Raw genomic sequence first — 16,379 nt, forward strand, 5'->3', positions numbered from 1 at the left:
GCTCTTGGCCTGAGTCGGGACCACCCCACCCCTCTGCCAGCAGCTGGGCGGGCTGCCAGGACAATCAGCTCCAAGCCCCTCGTTGTGCAGATGGGGAAACTGAGGCCCAGGGACGGGCGGGCCTTGCCAGGCCAACTCTCCCAGGACCGACAGTACTGTGTGAAGCATTTGCAAGTCTAACTTTTTTTTCCGTAAAGAAAAAAATAGAAATTGTTCAACTCATTAAGTTTCTAAATTAGGAACGGGACCATCGCATACTGTTCAACAGTCACAGCCGAAGCTAGAAATGTGTTTTGTTTTCACATTGCGGTCAGTTAAGGGAAGCTGCAGGGCAAGAGGCGGGGGCAGGGAGCAGAGGGGAGAGTGCCCAGGACAGGGCGGTGGGCAGAGCCGGGAGGTGTGTCTCCAACTCACCGCTCTTTGCCTGCTCTGGAGCTTGGAGCACGGCCTCTGGAAAGCGTTCCCTGGTTTTCACTTGCTGAGAACTGCGGGGTGCTTGGGTCCAGGCTGCACTGGGGAGAAAGGGGGTCAGAGAAACTGAGGAAGAGACCACCCTAGGGAAGAGGTGAACACAGACCCTGGCTGGAGCAGGTGCCCAGCTCCCGCTGGGGTTTTGTTTTTGTTTTGCCCTCACCCAAGGACATGCTCATCTATCTTGGAGAGAGGGGAAGAAAGGGGCGGGGGGAACAGTGATGTGAGCGAGGAACAGGATTGTCCGCCTCTCGTACGCGCCTTGACTGGGGATCAAACCCATGACCTTTCAGTTCACAGGACAACGCTCCAACCAACTGAGCCGCCCGGCCAGGGCTCCTGCTGGGTTTCTTGAGTCCCACGTGCAGAGATGGGTACAATGCACACGTGAGAGCATGCACCACACACGAGTTGGCAGGTTTAGGGCCGTCCTAAGTTGGGGGGGCGGGGGCACTGCCTGGCAATCTGAGTCCCTGCCCTGGTGGAGGGGTCCGCAGGCTGGAGCCCACGCAGCTGAGAGGAGCCTTGCTCCGTGAGTGTGCAGAGGGGTGGGTCTAGCCGTGGGCAGCCACGGAGGGGGAAAGGGAGGGCAGGGTAACTGGCTGGGGGCGCTGTGAGAGCAGGACCCATTGGGGCGCAGGGTGGTGTGTAGGTGTAAATGTGTGCGTCCCTGCGCCCCTGGAGGCAGTTGGGCTGCTGGGCAGGTGGGGTGGGGACGAGGGGACCACATGCTGGCTGAAATCACGGCGGTTAGAGGCGGGTACACCTGTTGGGGGGGCGAGCTGTGCGTGTGTGTGCGCGTGCTCCTGCGTGGCCGGGTTGGAGCGGGATCGAGGCACAGACCCTGTCCCTCCAAGCACCCGCGCCCCTCCTGCTCCTGGCCCCAGTTGATTAATCATGGAGCTGAGTGGCTTCCAGCTTATCAGGTACCTTAATAGCTGAATAATTCCAGCCCCATCATCGAGCCCTTAATTGCTTTCTTGTGGCTGCAGCCCCAAGTGCATGCTGAGTGGGTGAGCTCCCAGGGGGCCAGCCGCCAGCTCCAGGCAGCATGCTGGATCAGCATCCCAACTTTTGACTCCCTGCCACCTGAGTGGCCCCTCTCCAGGGGCCATGGGTGACAGCTGCCCTTCCTAGCTGGGCACAGGTCACAGCTGCCCTCCCTGGCAGGGTCTGGCTGAAGGGTAGGCTGAGCTGTTTCTTCAATGACTTGGGAAGGGGTGAGGACCAAGAGGGCTTCCTGGAGGAGCTGGTGCAGCCCCAGCGGAGCCCTGGGCAATGAGGGAGAGCCTGGATAGGATGAGAGCAGGTGAAGCTTTCTAAGTGGGAGGTATGGGCAGGGTGTCATGGTGGCAAGGGTCAGCAGGAACAGCCTGGGCGCCTCCCACCCCAGCCCCTGCTTCCCCCACAGCCACTGTCATCCTCAACGAGCTCAACTGGACAGAGGCCCTGGAGAACGTGTTCACCGAGAATCGCAGGCAGGACCCCACGCTCCTGTGGCAGGTCTTTGGCAGCGCCACAGGAGTCACCCGCTACTACCCGGGTGGGTGCCCACCCAGCTGGCCCACCACCACACAGCCCCATACCCGCCTCCATCTCTCTGCCCACTCTGGGGGCATGTGAGGTGGACGGTCACCCCACAGGCTGCAGAGTGGCCTGGCTGCTCCTGCAAGTCTTGCCAGACCTGCTCACCTCATTTCCCCCTACAGCCACCCCATGGCGAGCCCCCAAGAAAATCGACCTGTACGACGTCCGAAGGAGACCCTGGTGAGCGAGCAAGGAGGGGCTGGGCAGGGTCGCCCCGTCGACTCCCCATGTCTCCCGCCTGTCCCCCCGCCCCCGATCTCCAGGCCTCCGAGCAGGGCCCAGCCAGCTCTATCCAATTTTCATTTCACACATCGTTGCCACTGGAAAATGGATCCCATCACCCAGGCAGGCCTCCCAGCGGCTCTGCCCCCATCCACTGCCCGGCGCTTCACCCCCTCAGGATGGAGGGGTGGGGCCAGTGGAGGTTCCCAAGGGTGGAGGTGTCCTCTGTGGGCCTGGCTGGCCCCCACCCCCTATCCCAGCCCCACCCCTCTCTGTGCCTCTCCTGCAGGAGCCTCTGCCCTTCTCCCTCCCCACACACAGCTGGGACCTGCCCTCTGGGCCTCACCCTGGTCTGGGGAGCACGGCAGGCCACTGAGACCAGGGCCCATACCTCGGGCCCCCTCTCTGGATCACCTGCTCACCCCTCCCTAGGGTCGTTTGTGTGCTGGGGGACCTGGTCACTCATGTCATGGGCAGGGACTGTTTTATAAAACAGTGTCCTCAGTGCCTAGGACCCTGTATGGCCCATGCAGGGGATGCTCGATGGAAACATGTGGAATCCCTGTGTGGGTGAAGGAAGGAGGGGCCCACGATGTCCCCATGGGGCTGGCCCTGACTGGAGCCTCTTCTGGGCAGGTATATTCAGGGGGCCTCATCACCCAAGGACATGGTCATCATCGTGGACGTGTGAGTGGGCCATGGTGGCAGGTGGGGTGGGCCAGGGCAAGGGGCTAGCGTCTGCTGCCCAGGGACACCTTGGGAATGGCAGGAGAGCACCGGAGGCCTACCTGGTGCCTCGTGATCTCCGCAGGAGTGGCAGCGTGAGCGGCCTGACCCTGAAGCTGATGAAGACGTCCGTCTGCGAGATGCTGGACACCCTCTCTGACGACGACTATGTGAACGTGGCCTCGGTGAGTGTGCAGGTGGCAGGCGGGCCGGGAGCAGGCCACCCCCACCTGCCACCCGCAGTCACCACCGCCCCCACCATCCCTGCAGTTCAACGAGAAGGCACAGCCTGTGTCCTGCTTCACACACCTGGTGCAAGCCAACGTGCGAAACAAGAAGGTGTTCAAGGAGGCCGTGCAGGGCATGGTGGCCAAAGGCACCACGGGCTACAAGGCTGGCTTTGAGTATGCCTTCGACCAGCTGCAGAATGTGAGCCCCTGAGTGGGTGAGCGGGTGGCTGGGGGCGGGCAGGCCTAGGCTTGGTGACACTGGGGGTGTCCAGAGGCGTGGCCTTGTTAGTACCAGAGGGCACCTGCCACTGTGTGTGTGGGCGGGGGGGGGGGGCGTGGTGGTCAGGCCTGTGGGGGATGGGAGACCCATCCCTGGCCCAGGAGGAGCTGGAGACGCCTGACCCTCCCCCCCACCGCCCAGTCCAACATCACCCGCGCCAACTGCAACAAGATGATCATGATGTTCACGGATGGTGGCGAGGACCGCGTGCAGGACGTCTTCGAGAAGTACAACTGGCCCAACCGCACGGTGAGGCTCAGCCTGGGGGGCCAGGGGTGAGGCTGGGGAGGGCGTCACGTGGGGCCGGGCTGCACTGCCGCAGCCCTGGCAGTGACCCCAAGCCCCACACAGGTGCGCGTGTTCACTTTCTCTGTGGGGCAGCACAACTATGACGTCACGCCCCTGCAGTGGATGGCCTGTGCCAACAAAGGTACCTCACCCAGACACCACTGCCATGGGCCTGCCTGCTGTGTCCTGCTGTCCATCAGGCTGGCTGTCCACCTGTCCTTCCCTAGGCCCAGCTGCTTGTTCATCCACTGTCTGTTCATCTTTCCGTGTGCGGGACTGTCCATCTGTCTCTCTGTCTGGCTGACTGACTCGTCCATCTGACTGGACATCTTTTCACCCATCTGTCTGAATGTCCATTGTCCCTGTGTCTCCTGACGTGTCTGCTCCTGTGTCTGTTTGCTGCCCATCTATCTGCCCAAGCATTCGGGCCAGTCCCCTGAGTAGCCTCTGAGTGTCACTTCCGGCCTACAAAGAGATGCTTCAGGCCTCCACTCCTCTCTTGCCCCCAGCTCAGCTTCCCCACATCCCTGCATTCACGGGAACACTAAGGGGATTCAGGGGGACTGACACCAAAAAGAGGGAGCCCAAGGGACAAGTCATGGCTGCAAACACACCCAGCCTTCAGGCCCACTGAGCTCTGGGTCCTGAGCATCACTCAGGCCTGCCTCTGCCTCACCTTCCCTCACAGGTTACTATTTTGAGATCCCTTCCATCGGTGCCATCCGCATCAACACACAGGTGAGACTGTGGGGGGCCCCCTCCTCCCAGCCCCTGGCTTCTTAGGGAGTCAGTGCCTGTGATGAGCTGCTGTGGGGTGAGAGCGCCCCCTGGTGGTGCGATGTCACACGGGGAGACAGAACAGGGAAGGGACAGTGGGAGAGACAGACTCATGACCCCTGCCTACCGTGCCCTCCCCAGGAATATCTAGATGTACTCGGCAGGCCCATGGTGCTGGCGGGCAAGGAGGCCAAGCAGGTGCAATGGACCAACGTGTATGAGGATGCGCTGGTAAAGCCCCTGGGCAAGGAAGGGGTGGGGCTGGCAAGCCTTCCCCTTGGATGTGCCCGCAGGGTCATGCCCCTGAGGACACCATGATGGGGGTAATCCTAATAAAGGAGCAAGAAAGGCGGCTTGCACCTGAGCCCCTGCTCTGAGCACTTGGAGGGGGGCAGGGCTGGCCTCGGAGACCAACCGATCCTCCCCCTTTCCCTTCAGGGGCTGGGGTTGGTGGTGACAGGGACACTCCCAGTGTTCAACCTGACGCAGGATGGTCCTGGGGAAAAGAAGGTGAGCCCCCCCACTGGGGCGGGGAGAGGCATGCTGGGAGGCCAGCATTCCCAGAAGGGCCTGGGGTGGAGGAGGGTAGGCAGTTCTGCTGATTGCACAGGGCGGGGTGGGGAGCACTTGTGAGAACAGCTGGAGGCCTTGGGTGTGGGGGTGGGACTGAGCCCACCCCACCTCCACTCCCAGAACCAGCTGATCCTGGGCGTGATGGGCATCGACGTGGCTCTGAACGACATCAAGAGGCTGACTCCCAACTACACGGTGAGTGTCCACCTGCACCCTGCCCTGCCTCCTGTGGGGACACAGCCAGGCTCCGCAAAGAAGACTGATGGCCACTAGAACACCCCTGTGGAGACCTCAGAGTTCAGGCAGTCAGGGAAGGCTCCTGGAGGAGGTGACCGTGGGCCTAAAGCTGGGGTCAGCACTCTGGTGGTAAGGGGCCAGACTATGACTGTCAGAGGCCCCGGCAGCCTAAATCCCCCACTGGACAGGCCAAACAGCCGCAGACAAAACACAAATGTGCGTGGCTGTGTTCCCACACAGTTTTGTTTGGATCCTGAAATTTACATTTCAGATGATTTTTACATGTTATGAAATACAATTGTCCTTTTGATCTTTTTCAAACACTTAAAAATGTGAAAGCCGTTCTTAGCCGACAGTTGTATGACTAACAAGGCGGTGGGCTGGGGGTGGCCAGCAGACTGTGTTGGACGCCCCATGGACCATCGCCTGGCAGTAGTGTCCTGGGTAAAAAGGAGAGGAAGGCTACCTTAGAGGGAATTCTCGGGACAACGATCGGAGGTGGAAGACAGAATCATGAGCCAGGGAAGGGGCGAGATCAGCGTGGCTGGCCCAGGGCCTGTGCAAAGGGCATTTGGGTCTTGGTCGTGAAAGGGGTGAGGGTGGGTGTGTGTGACTGAGGTCTTCACCCGGAGCCACCCAAAGGCCACCCCGAGTCCCTGGGCTCCAGGTGTGCTGAGAAAACTGCTGAGAGGTAAGGGTGGGTCTCAGGTCCCGCTTAGTTCTCCTCTTCCGGCTGGAAGGGATGCCCAGGCCTCTGGGATTCCAGGGTCCACTCCTCCCCCGTGATCTGCTAAGATGGGGACCCAGAGGAGGTGGGGGGAGCAGCAGCAGCCTGCAGGCCCAGTGGAGGTGGAGCCCTCCACTGACAGCCCTTAGACCTTCGACCCAGGGTGGGGTGAGACACGCAGACTGGCAGATGAATGGTGGTGCCTGGAGCCGGTCAGCCTAGACCAAGGCTGCTACAGGAGGGGCACCAGCCTGCTGGGCTCGGCTTGAGAAGCAGGCTAGAGCCCCACATGGGTGCCTGGCCCAGGCAGGCAGACAGACCTCTCCCGGGCATGGGAGGCAGGATGAGGAAGGCCCCAGAGCCTGGGGGTCCTCTGCCCAGCCCTCCAGGCTCTGAGCCCCCAGTCTATACCCCCAGCTTGGAGCCAACGGCTACGTATTTGCCATTGACCTGAACGGCTACGTGTTGCTGCACCCCAACCTCAAGCCCCAGGTGAGCCATGAGAGGGGCCTGGAGGGGGCTAGACCCTATGGGGTGGGGACCCCTGACTTTTTGCCCTGCCTCTCGCAGAGCAACTTCCGGGAGCCCGTGACCCTGGACTTCCTGGATGCGGAGCTAGAGGATGAAAACAAGGAGGAGGTGAGGAAAGGGGGGAGGGGTGGGACAGCCCATGCACAGGAGGGTGGGGCGCCACCCTCACGTCTCTGGCTCTTCCAGATCCGCCGGAGCATGATCGATGGCAATAGGGGCCACAAGCAGATCAGAACATTAGTCAAGTCCCTGGACGAGGTGAGAAGGTGGTGGAGGAGGGACAGAGTCAGGGTGGACATCGTCGTCTCCACGACCCCGTCCCACGCAGTGCCCAAGTGCCTGACCCAGCCTCTTCTCCCAGAGGTACATAGACGAAGTGACTCGGAACTACACCTGGGTGCCCATAAGGAACACCAACTACAGGTGAGTGAGGCCAACGTTGGGCAGGAGGGAGGGGCAGGGTGCCCCCCAGGCCAGCTGCCTCCTCCCTCCCCCACACCAGTGCCCAAGCACTGGGGACACTTGCAGCCAGGGCTGTCGACCTCTCACCCAGTGATGATGCTCAGTTCCAGAGGGCCTCTTGCTAACCCCTCAGGAACAAGCGCCATGTCCCGGGAGCACAGGACAGAGAGAAGACGGTGCACCTGACGCGTCCCTCCTGCCTGGGTAGTGTCCCTGGGTGTCTGCACCCAGGGTGTCCCCCTCAGCACATTCACAGGCCTGCTCTGAACAGGCATCACAGGCTGGTGCAGGTCCCTAGCGGGTCAGGTCCTGGCAGAGCCAGAGTCTAGTTCACACCCCGGGCAGCGGCCCGGGTCCCCCTCACCGTGTTAGCCCAAGGCCTGCTTTCAGCCGGCTCTCACACCACCGGCTCTTCCACTCTGGGACAGCGGCCCCACTCGCACAGCAGCGCCGCCCAGCCTGGCTCGCTGACGGTGTTCTGCCCGTTGTGAGTTTGCTGCAGGCCAGATGGTGGAGGCTGGCCAGGCAGTCGGTGTGCTGGGGGAGGCTGCTGGGCGTGCAGGGTGAGGCGATTTGCTTTGGGGCTGGGAGTGCTCAGGCATCCAGGAGAATTTGGGGAGTGGAGGGTCCAGGACCCCAGGCCATGCTTTTCCCACCATTGAAAGATGTCCCTGGTGGTCAGGGGAGGGGAGGCCACAGCCTGGGTCTCTGCCCAGCCCCACAGCTACGGGGAGAGGTGCCAGTGAGGTCCGCCTCTCCCCAGCAGTGACCTGTGTGCCCTCTGCCCTCCTCTCAGCCTAGGGCTCGTGCTCCCTCCCTACGGCACCTTCTACCTCCAAGCCAATCTCAGCGACCAGATCCTACAGGTCAAGTGTAAGTGGCCAGCCCCTGCCTGTGCCCTGCACCCCTGCCTCTGCCCCGCACCCCAGCTGGCCCCAGGCAGCATAGCCAGCTGCCTGAGACTGGGCAGCCCCTCCTGCCCAGTCTGCCCACCCCCAGGCGCCCGAAGGCTGGGGCAGCAGCCCCGAAAGTCTGTGGAAATCTGCATGCTCGCCTCTTCGTAGACTTGGTTCCGGACCACCCTCCCATTCTCTCATGGTTTTCGTTGAGGTTCTGTTTTTGGTTCCTCCTACTCCGTGTCTTCCCTCCTTAGCCTGCCTCCCCCGCACTCCCCTGGGGGCTGTGTTCCTGGAAGACACCTGCCTCTCATCCCTCCTTCCCATTCTCCCCAAAGCGCTCCCCCCTGCAGCACCACCCCCAAAGTCTCTCTGCAAAGTCCCTCTGCTGTCCCCGCCCCCGCCCCCTCCCCCCATCGTCACTCACCTTCTTCCTCACCTCCGCCCTTATCTTCTTCTTTCCCTGTCTCTTTGCCTTTCCTTCTTTCTCTCTCCTCCCCCTCTTCCCTTCCCTCCCTCCCTCCTTCTCTTTCCCCTCCCTGGACCCCCACCTGCTCCGTCTCCCTCTCTTTCCTCCCCTCTGCTCACTCCCTCCATCTCTCTCCCACATTGCCTCCCCCCTCCTACCCAGCACCCCTCCCTGCTCTTTCCTTGCCCTCCTTCCCTGTCTCAGGCCCTCCTCCACCATCCCCTCTCCCTTCCTCCCTCCTTTCCTCCCTTTCCCACTCTTTTGCCTGTGGCTCATCCCTGCATGACCCCCTCACCCTGGGCCTCCCGGAGCCTGTGGCCCCGCCTGCCCACCGCCCGGGTCTCGGGGAGGGAGGCTGGGGCTCCGGCCCCACCGGGCGCCCCCCACCTGCCTGGCCCACTGGGGCTCATCTCCTTTGAGTTTTCTTGCTCTCTCTTTCTCTCTCATGTCGTTTTTTGCAAGAAGTTTCCTTTCGGTATGATGATAAGACACAATATTTTCATTCAAACAGCCATTGAATAAAATATTGTTTGTGCCCCTCCCCTTCCCCTCCCCCTTTTCGTTTGTTTTTGTGTTTGTGTTGTTTTTGTTTTCCTCGCTTTCTCTCTTGGTGGACTGTCCCAGTGCCAATCAGCAAACTGAAGGGCAAGTATATTCAGAACCAGTGCACCCTCCTCTCCCCACCCCCACCCCCGCCCTCATGCCCCTGCTTGCCCCCCTCCCTGCCCAGGACCAGCCACGCCCCTGCTCTCCAGGGCCCCCTCCCAGCATCCCTTGTGGCTCTTCCAGCTCTCGCCTTTCCTGGGATCCCTCCTAGAGCCACGGCCCTTTCCCTTGGCCCTCCCTGCAGGGTGGTTCCCAGTGTGTCCCGAGAGCTCAGGGCCCCTCCTCATCCTCCTCGTTCCCTCTGTGCAGGCCCCTGCCCACCCTTCTATGTCCCTCCAAGACAACTCAACAGTGGGGACAGGGCTGGACGCCTCTGCGCCACCTCCCACCCAGGTGGGTGGGACCCGAGATGAAGGGGCGGATCAGTCCTCAGGGGGACTGACTTGAGGCTTCCGGGGGGGAAAAGGCCTGCCCCGGAGACTTCCTCTGGGGTAGTTCTCCCCGCTATCTCATCTCTGGCGCAAGCTGCAGAAGCTGGCAGCAGGCCTTGAGCCCTGACCTGAGGCAGAGGGGTAAAGTAGGGCAGGCGCCAGGCCACCTTGAAGCACGAGGCCCCCTGGGCCGTCATGGGCGCTGGCCAGGGTGCTGAAATCCTGTCCCCTGCTGCCCTGCGGCTCCTCAAGATGCTGCCAAGGCCATCAGCTGGGCCCTGCCCTGGGGTGCTCTCTGCTCCTGGAGAGGCAGTCAGGTTGGAGACGGTGTCCCCTGCAAAAGGGAGGCAGACTCAGGGGCTGGGGGCCTGGCTGGGAATGGAAGGAGATCCGTCTGGAACACAAGGGGCCAGCACAATAGTCAGACTGGTTGTGAAGGAGGTTCTGGCACTCCAGAGGTACCCAGCGCAGAGACTTCTAGGAAAGGCAGGCAGCAGACTCACAGACCCTGGTGAGGACGAGCAGGGAGAGAGAGCAGCTCACGAGGGTCTGGCCACTGGTGCACAGAGATGCGGCCCTCCCAGGGAACCCCTGGGCAGGTGGGGCATGGAGAGCCACGAGGGGCTGTCCTGTCCCTGGTCCCCTGGTCTGGAAGCAGGGGCTCCCCAAGAGGCTGTAGGGCCATGTCCAGCCTAGTCTAGCAAAGAGGATACAGCTGCCCCCACTGGCCCGGGTGGGGCCCACGCCCTACTTCCACTGGCTTGAGTTGTCTTTTCTCCCCTCCCAGGGACCCCAGAAATGCAGGCCCTGGTAACAAAGACAACTATAGCATAGTCACCCTTCCCGCTCCCCACCTCCTTTCTCTTTCTCCTCCTCCTCTCCCCTCCACCCCTTCCCTGTCGGCTTGTGCCCAAACCCTGCCTCACAGTCCGGTCAGAAAGCAACAGTCCAACCAGTGACTGCCCAGCCCATCCAGGCACCCCAAGGCCCCCATCCCTGGAATCGTGCAGTGCATTGTGGGAGTATTTGGGAATGGGGAAACCCTTCTTCTGTAAATGTAAAGCCCTGGGGTGACCGAGAGGTCGGGTCGGGTAAGAGGATGGCACAGTGGATGCCCAGAATGCGGGAGGCTGAGAGCAGGGAGCACCTCCCACACGCAGTCCGGCAAGGTGCCAGTGCCACCGAGCAGGGAGAGGCCACAGAGGAGCCCCAGTGGCCACATCCCCCTCACAAACCTGCACAGAGGCAGTGGCATGCCCGTGCGCACACTCAGACACACGTGCTCTCGCACACACATGCAGACACACTCATGTCACTCTCACACACATACACAGGCCCAACTGGTGGATCCTCAGTGGCACCCCACTCCCTCTCCAGAGCCCCCGGCATTCTTCCCTGGCTTCTCTGAGCCCAGACAGGTCCTTGGAGGGGGACACCCAGCCCTCCTTCCCCACCTGCTCTCTCTCATGCTTGCAGTCCTAGAGGGCGGGAGTGCAGTTCCAAGCAACCTCACATCCCCTCCCAGCTCCCAGACTGTCCTCCCGCAGTGTGGGGACATTCACAAGCACCTCGAGGTCCCCCCTCACCTGGCTCCCACCCCGGGGGGCCCATCAGACCCCACAATGCACTGTAGCCCACCCCCAGCTGCCCACGCCTGCCGTCTCTGGTTGGACTGTCTGGGCCCGTGAGAAAACCCCTATGGTTTGGCCATGTTGATGCCTGACACAGAACAAAAGCAAGAGCTACCAAAATGCAAACAGCTGCAGCAAAGAAAGAGAGATGACAATCCGCAGCCAAAAGCCAATTCCCTTCCTCGAAGTCTCTATGGAGGCAGAGGGAGTTCAGCATGCGGTCTTTTCCATTCTGGATGCGATAAGAGCAAGACTGGCGCCTCCCCCAGACCATGCATATATATAGCGGTGTGTGTATATATATGTGTGTGTGTGTGTCCGTGTATATGTGCTATACAGCCGTATGGAAGCATATACAGCCATGCCAAGGGACTCACTGCCGACAGAGGACCGGGCCCGGGCAACATATTGGCTATAACTGCCCTCCTGCGATGCTTTAGTCTCCACAGGCCCTCCACCCCTCCCCACCCACCCCTTCTCTCTGGCTCGAACTTGAACATGGAAGTGGTGGGTTCCCTCTTTGCTGGTGTCTCCCCCTCCCTGAAGCCACCCTCCCCTGTCCCTCCAGCCCCTTGAGCTCTGAGCCCCCTGGCCTCCCGCCTCCCCAGCCCCCGCCGGATAACCCCCGTTTCTGTTGCAGATTTTGAGTTCCTGCTCCCCAGCAGCTTTGAGTCTGAAGGACATGTTTTCATTGCTCCCAGGTAGCTTGCGTGTGGCCTTGCTCAGGTGTCCGCCCCCACCCTGACTACCCTGGCCCGCCTCCTGCACTGCCGCCCAGAGCTCTGTGTGTCTGTGTGCTGTGCACTGTCGCCCCACCCCATGCATAGCCCCGAGTGCATACCTGGGCCATGCAGCTGAACCAGGCAGCAATGGCCAGCCACCCCCAGCTCCGGCTCCCACCAGGCCCCAGGGTGGGAGGGTTCCGGACCCTCTGCCGACCTTCCCTACCCTCTCAGGCATCCAGAGGACTCCTTTCTGCCCTGGGCTGGCTGTCCGCAGGATGCTCCTCGCTGGGCACCTGCTGCTCTGGTTTGCAGTGCCTCCCCACTGCTCCCCTTGCACCCCGTCCTTGTCCTGTGTCAGTCAGTGTCTGTGTGGACCTGGGGATGAGCCCGCCAGGGCCCCTGCCGGCATGCCAAGTCCAGGCATGGCAGCTCACCGAGGACAGGGCGGACAAGGGGGTGGGAGCTTTGAGGAGCTCCTGGGACAAGCGAGGGGTCAGGGCCCGGCGCAGGTCCAGGCCTGGACCATCCTGGAGTACACTCTCAGCATGCACACTCACCCTCATGTGCGCAGCCTGTGCCTGGGGGCCCACACCTGAAGAAGCCAGTGCGCCCCCAGGGGGTAAAGCCCTCCCCTGGGGCCTGAGCTTTTGATGAGGGCAGGTGGGTACAGCGGACAGAGACCCACGGACACTCAGGCACCTCACGTGGGCTCTGGACACTCCTAACCATGTGTGCACGTGTGTGCATGCACCCACAAATCCCTGTGACTCCCTGTAACTGTGTGTTTGTATTTGTATTTGTGAGTCATCATGAGCCTTCATAAGAGTCTGCGTGTAAGGGTGGGGCGGGCTATGTGCATCAGCACCTGTGGACATGTGTGAAAAGGCCTGTGCAGCCCACATGACCCTGAGGGAGCTCTTTGAGGACAGGGACTGTACTCTTTTTTTAAAGATTTTATTTATTTTCAGAGGGGAAGGGAAGGAGAGAGGGAGAGAATATCAATGTATGGTTGCCTCTCGTGGGTCCCCTGCTGGGAACTGGCCTGCAACCCAGGCATGTGCCCTGACTAGGAATCGAACCTCGATCCCCTGGTTCACAGGCCTGCACTCAGTCCACTGAGCTATACCAGCCAGAGCAATCATTTTTGTCACCTCTGTGTCTTTATCTCAAGAGAGCTCAATAAGCACGTGTTGAGTGAGTGAATTAAGTAACCCGCAAATACAAATGCATGTATGGGGGCTGCAGGTGACATGCATCTGAAGCCCAGCTGTTCGGGTGTATCAGGTGTGGCCTCACACACAGAAGTGCAAGCCGGGCGCTGCACCAAGGCCCCGGCAGCCAGGGAGCAGGGGGCACTGAGACCCGGCCCCGGTGCCCTCGCCAGGCTGTGCGGCCCTAGTAGAGCTGGGGGAAGCCACACATTTAAAAAATTCCCATGAGGTTGCTGCCACAAGAGCCGGCGCAGAGGTTTCTGGGGGCAGGGGTGGGAGTGAGGAGTTGAGCAGGAGAGACAGCTCTGTCCACCAGGCTGGAAGGCCTGCTCGCCACAACTTCCTGGGGCTGCCCCCCACAGCCCCCATGCTCTCTGGGCCTGGGGGGCCTTGAGACGGTGAGGGAGTTGGCCTGTCCCCCTCTGTAGCAAGAGCATTCCAGGCAGAGGGAACTGCCAGTCCGAGGACCCATGTGTCCCCACTGACTTCATGACATCCTCTATGGTGTGATGAAAAAAACCAGTGCAGGGAGCTGGAGTGAGTCACCCAAAGGCACACAGCCGGGGCAGGGGGGGTGGGGGGCAGCAGGAGGCAGCAGGATGAGGCTTCGACTCTGCCCACCTGGTGCCGACCCAGCATGCAGGTGGGTGAGCCCACCAGGAGGGCCTCCCAGGTGCTCAATCGGGGTCCAGATACACAGCACAGGTGGGAGGGGTCTGCAGGGCCTTGCCCGGCAGGGAGAATCTTCCAGGATGGAGGAAGGAGACCCTCACTCTCCTTTCAGCTCTGTCCCTACTCAGCCTGGGGGTGCCCACCAGGCATGTAGTGGCTACAGCCTGTACACCTGCCCCTCCTGGAGGCCTGGGCTTCTCAGAAAACAACCAGGAAGACCTATTGGGAAGCCCCACAAGCCCACTCTTCTTGCCCCCCTCCACCCCCAGAGAGTATTGCAAGGACCTGAATGCCTCTGACAACAACACCGAGTTCCTGAAAAACTTCATTGAGCTTATGGAGAAAGTGACCCCGGACTCCAAGCAGTGTGAGTGCCCACTGGGGCAGCCCCGAGGAGCCCAGGGCCTGGGCAGGTGTGGAAATATGAGGCCCCAGCCAAGGGCAAGGCCTGGGCCAGGTCAGGGGCACTGGTCCTGTGGGAGCCTTGTGCGGAGCATGTAAAGGGGTGGGAGTCACGAGAAGATGCCACCTCCAGCCCCACCCTCCTGTTCCAGGCAACAACTTCCTCCTGCACAACCTGATCTTGGACACGGGCATCACACAGCAGCTGGTGGAGCGTGTGTGGCGAGACCAGGATCTCAACACGTAGGCACCACCAGCCTTGGGGGTGGGCAGGAGGCTGGGGCTGGGGCTGCCCCAGAGCTCTGGCCCTTCCAAAAGCAGGCCTGTGACCGCACCTCCCCGCTGACCTCAGGTATAGCCTCCTGGCCGTGTTCGCTGCCACCGATGGCGGCATCACTCGAGTTTTCCCCAACAAGTAAGTGACCTACCCCACTACCCGACACCTTGCCCTTGCCTGAGACCCCGCATCTGTCCTGCTGCCCAGAGGCCTCTTTGTACCTGCTGAGAGCCCTGCCTCCCATAAGCCACCCCTCCCATCAACCTCTGCTTGTCTCGGGTGGCCAGGGCAGCTGAGGACTGGATGGAGAGCCCTGAGCCTTTCAGCGCCAGTTTCTACCGCCGCAGCCTGGATAACCGCGGCTATGTCTTCAAGCCCCCACACCAGGATGGTGAGTGTCCCCCGGGCCCACAGCAGCAGGGAAAGCTGGGTCCCCCTGTGTCCTTGGGCAGGGCTGGACTCTACCCGCTGAGGCCCTTCTCAGTCACGAGGCAGACTGAGATGGCACATGAGAAGAGAAGCTAGGCTCTGCAAACCACTGTGCTGGGTGCTGGGGCCTGGGCGTGTAGGCTGGGGTCAGCCACGGCTTGGGCTCCTGGGTCCTCAGGGCTCAGCAGGGAGTGGTCAGTGTGGGGGCTAGCTCCCACTCCTGACTGCCGCGCCAGACCCCACCCTCGCTCGCAGCCCTGCTGAGACCCCTGGAGCTGGAGAATGACACGGTGGGCATCCTTGTCAGCACAGCTGTGGAGTTCAGCCTAGGTGGGCGCATGCTGAGACCAGCAGGTGAGTGAGTGCTCATGGTGGAAGTGGGGAAAGACGATGGGCAGGGAGCTGCCCAGGCAGGCAGGCATTGATGACCCCTTGCTGTCCCCCACAGTGGTGGGCGTTAAGCTGGATCTAGAGGCCTGGGCTGAGAAGTTCAAGGTGCTAGCCAGCAACCGCACCCACCAGGACCAGCCTCAGAAGGTATTTGTGCAGGGGTGGGGGCCACAAGCCCAGCAGTACCCATTCTGGAGCCCCCAGGAACTTCTAGCTGTCCTCTCGTTCAGAATGGTTCTGGTGCCCGTGGGGACAGGGAGCAGGGGCTGCTGGAGATGGCCTAGTGACCCATGGGTGATGGGAGGGGGAACTGGCGGGCACCTTACGGTCCTTGCTCTCTGCCCAGCAGTGCGGCCCCAGCAGCCACTGCGAGATGGACTGCGAGGTCAACAATGAGGTGCGTGCACCCCAAGCCCGAGCTTCCCCCACTGCTGGGCTTCTTAGTGCCCCCTGCAACTCCTAGCCCATCCCCACCCCGACCTTGCAGCCTTACCAGAACTGGGGCAAATGGTGACCCCTCCACTCAACCAGCGGATTGCCAAGGTCTGGGCCCAAGCCCCTCTGCATCTTCCTCCCCGTTCCCCACCTCTCAGGACCTGCTCTGTGTGCTCATTGATGACGGGGGCTTCCTGGTGCTGTCAAACCAGAACCATCAGTGGGACCAGGTGAGGGTGAGGAAGAGCGGTGGGAGGGGGTGGTCCTGGTGGAGCCCTCTGGGGCGTGGCACCGCCAGCCCTGTGACTGTGGTTCCCTCCCCCATCCCCAGGTGGGCAGGTTCTTCAGTGAGGTGGACGCCAACCTGATGCTGGCACTCTACAATAACTCCTTCTACACCCGCAAGGAGTCCTACGATTATCAGGCAGCCTGTGCCCCGCAGCCCCCAGGCAACCTGGGTGCTGCACCTCGGGGCGTCTTTGTGGTGAGCCCCAGCGATGCCTGGCCTGGATATGGGTGCGGGGGGGGGCAGGCTGGGAGACGGGCCCAAAGATGACCCCCCAGCTCTGACAAGAGAGCTGGGAGTGACACCGTCCTGGGCAGCAGTGCCAGCCCACGCCTGTCTCCCTGCTGCAGCCTACCATTGCAGACTTTCTCAACCTGGCCTGGTGGACCTCAGCTGCGGCCTGGTGAG

The 16,379-nt window shown here is 61.6% G+C and overlaps 1 protein-coding gene across 2 annotated transcripts in view; it reads left to right on the forward strand.

Annotated features, from left to right (window-relative positions):
* The window catches only part of CACNA2D2 (calcium voltage-gated channel auxiliary subunit alpha2delta 2), a 121,341-nt gene that overhangs the window by 102,030 nt on the left and 2,932 nt on the right, over positions 1-16,379 (forward strand). Inside the window, exons 7-33 of one of the 2 annotated variants that reach the window (XM_037049629.1) lie at positions 1,883-2,014; positions 2,181-2,238; positions 2,917-2,967; positions 3,092-3,191; positions 3,277-3,435; positions 3,658-3,765; positions 3,868-3,946; positions 4,493-4,542; positions 4,723-4,812; positions 5,020-5,091; positions 5,275-5,349; positions 6,536-6,610; positions 6,689-6,757; positions 6,836-6,907; positions 7,011-7,072; positions 7,908-7,984; positions 11,785-11,845; positions 14,022-14,119; positions 14,307-14,397; positions 14,507-14,569; positions 14,719-14,822; positions 15,116-15,214; positions 15,309-15,397; positions 15,597-15,647; positions 15,844-15,915; positions 16,017-16,169; positions 16,322-16,374. In XM_037049629.1, the coding sequence (XP_036905524.1) occupies positions 1,883-2,014; positions 2,181-2,238; positions 2,917-2,967; positions 3,092-3,191; positions 3,277-3,435; positions 3,658-3,765; positions 3,868-3,946; positions 4,493-4,542; positions 4,723-4,812; positions 5,020-5,091; positions 5,275-5,349; positions 6,536-6,610; positions 6,689-6,757; positions 6,836-6,907; positions 7,011-7,072; positions 7,908-7,984; positions 11,785-11,845; positions 14,022-14,119; positions 14,307-14,397; positions 14,507-14,569; positions 14,719-14,822; positions 15,116-15,214; positions 15,309-15,397; positions 15,597-15,647; positions 15,844-15,915; positions 16,017-16,169; positions 16,322-16,374 (2,263 nt within the window). The remainder of the gene's footprint in view (positions 1-1,882; positions 2,015-2,180; positions 2,239-2,916; positions 2,968-3,091; positions 3,192-3,276; positions 3,436-3,657; positions 3,766-3,867; positions 3,947-4,492; positions 4,543-4,722; positions 4,813-5,019; positions 5,092-5,274; positions 5,350-6,535; positions 6,611-6,688; positions 6,758-6,835; positions 6,908-7,010; positions 7,073-7,907; positions 7,985-11,784; positions 11,846-14,021; positions 14,120-14,306; positions 14,398-14,506; positions 14,570-14,718; positions 14,823-15,115; positions 15,215-15,308; positions 15,398-15,596; positions 15,648-15,843; positions 15,916-16,016; positions 16,170-16,321; positions 16,375-16,379) is intronic. The other variant, XM_037049630.1, reaches the window with a different exon arrangement.

This window comes from Sturnira hondurensis, unplaced genomic scaffold (genome assembly GCF_014824575.4).
Source record: "Sturnira hondurensis isolate 20B ecotype Veracruz unplaced genomic scaffold, ASM1482457v3 Scaffold0006496, whole genome shotgun sequence".
Classification (NCBI taxonomy): Eukaryota; Metazoa; Chordata; class Mammalia; order Chiroptera; family Phyllostomidae; genus Sturnira; species Sturnira hondurensis.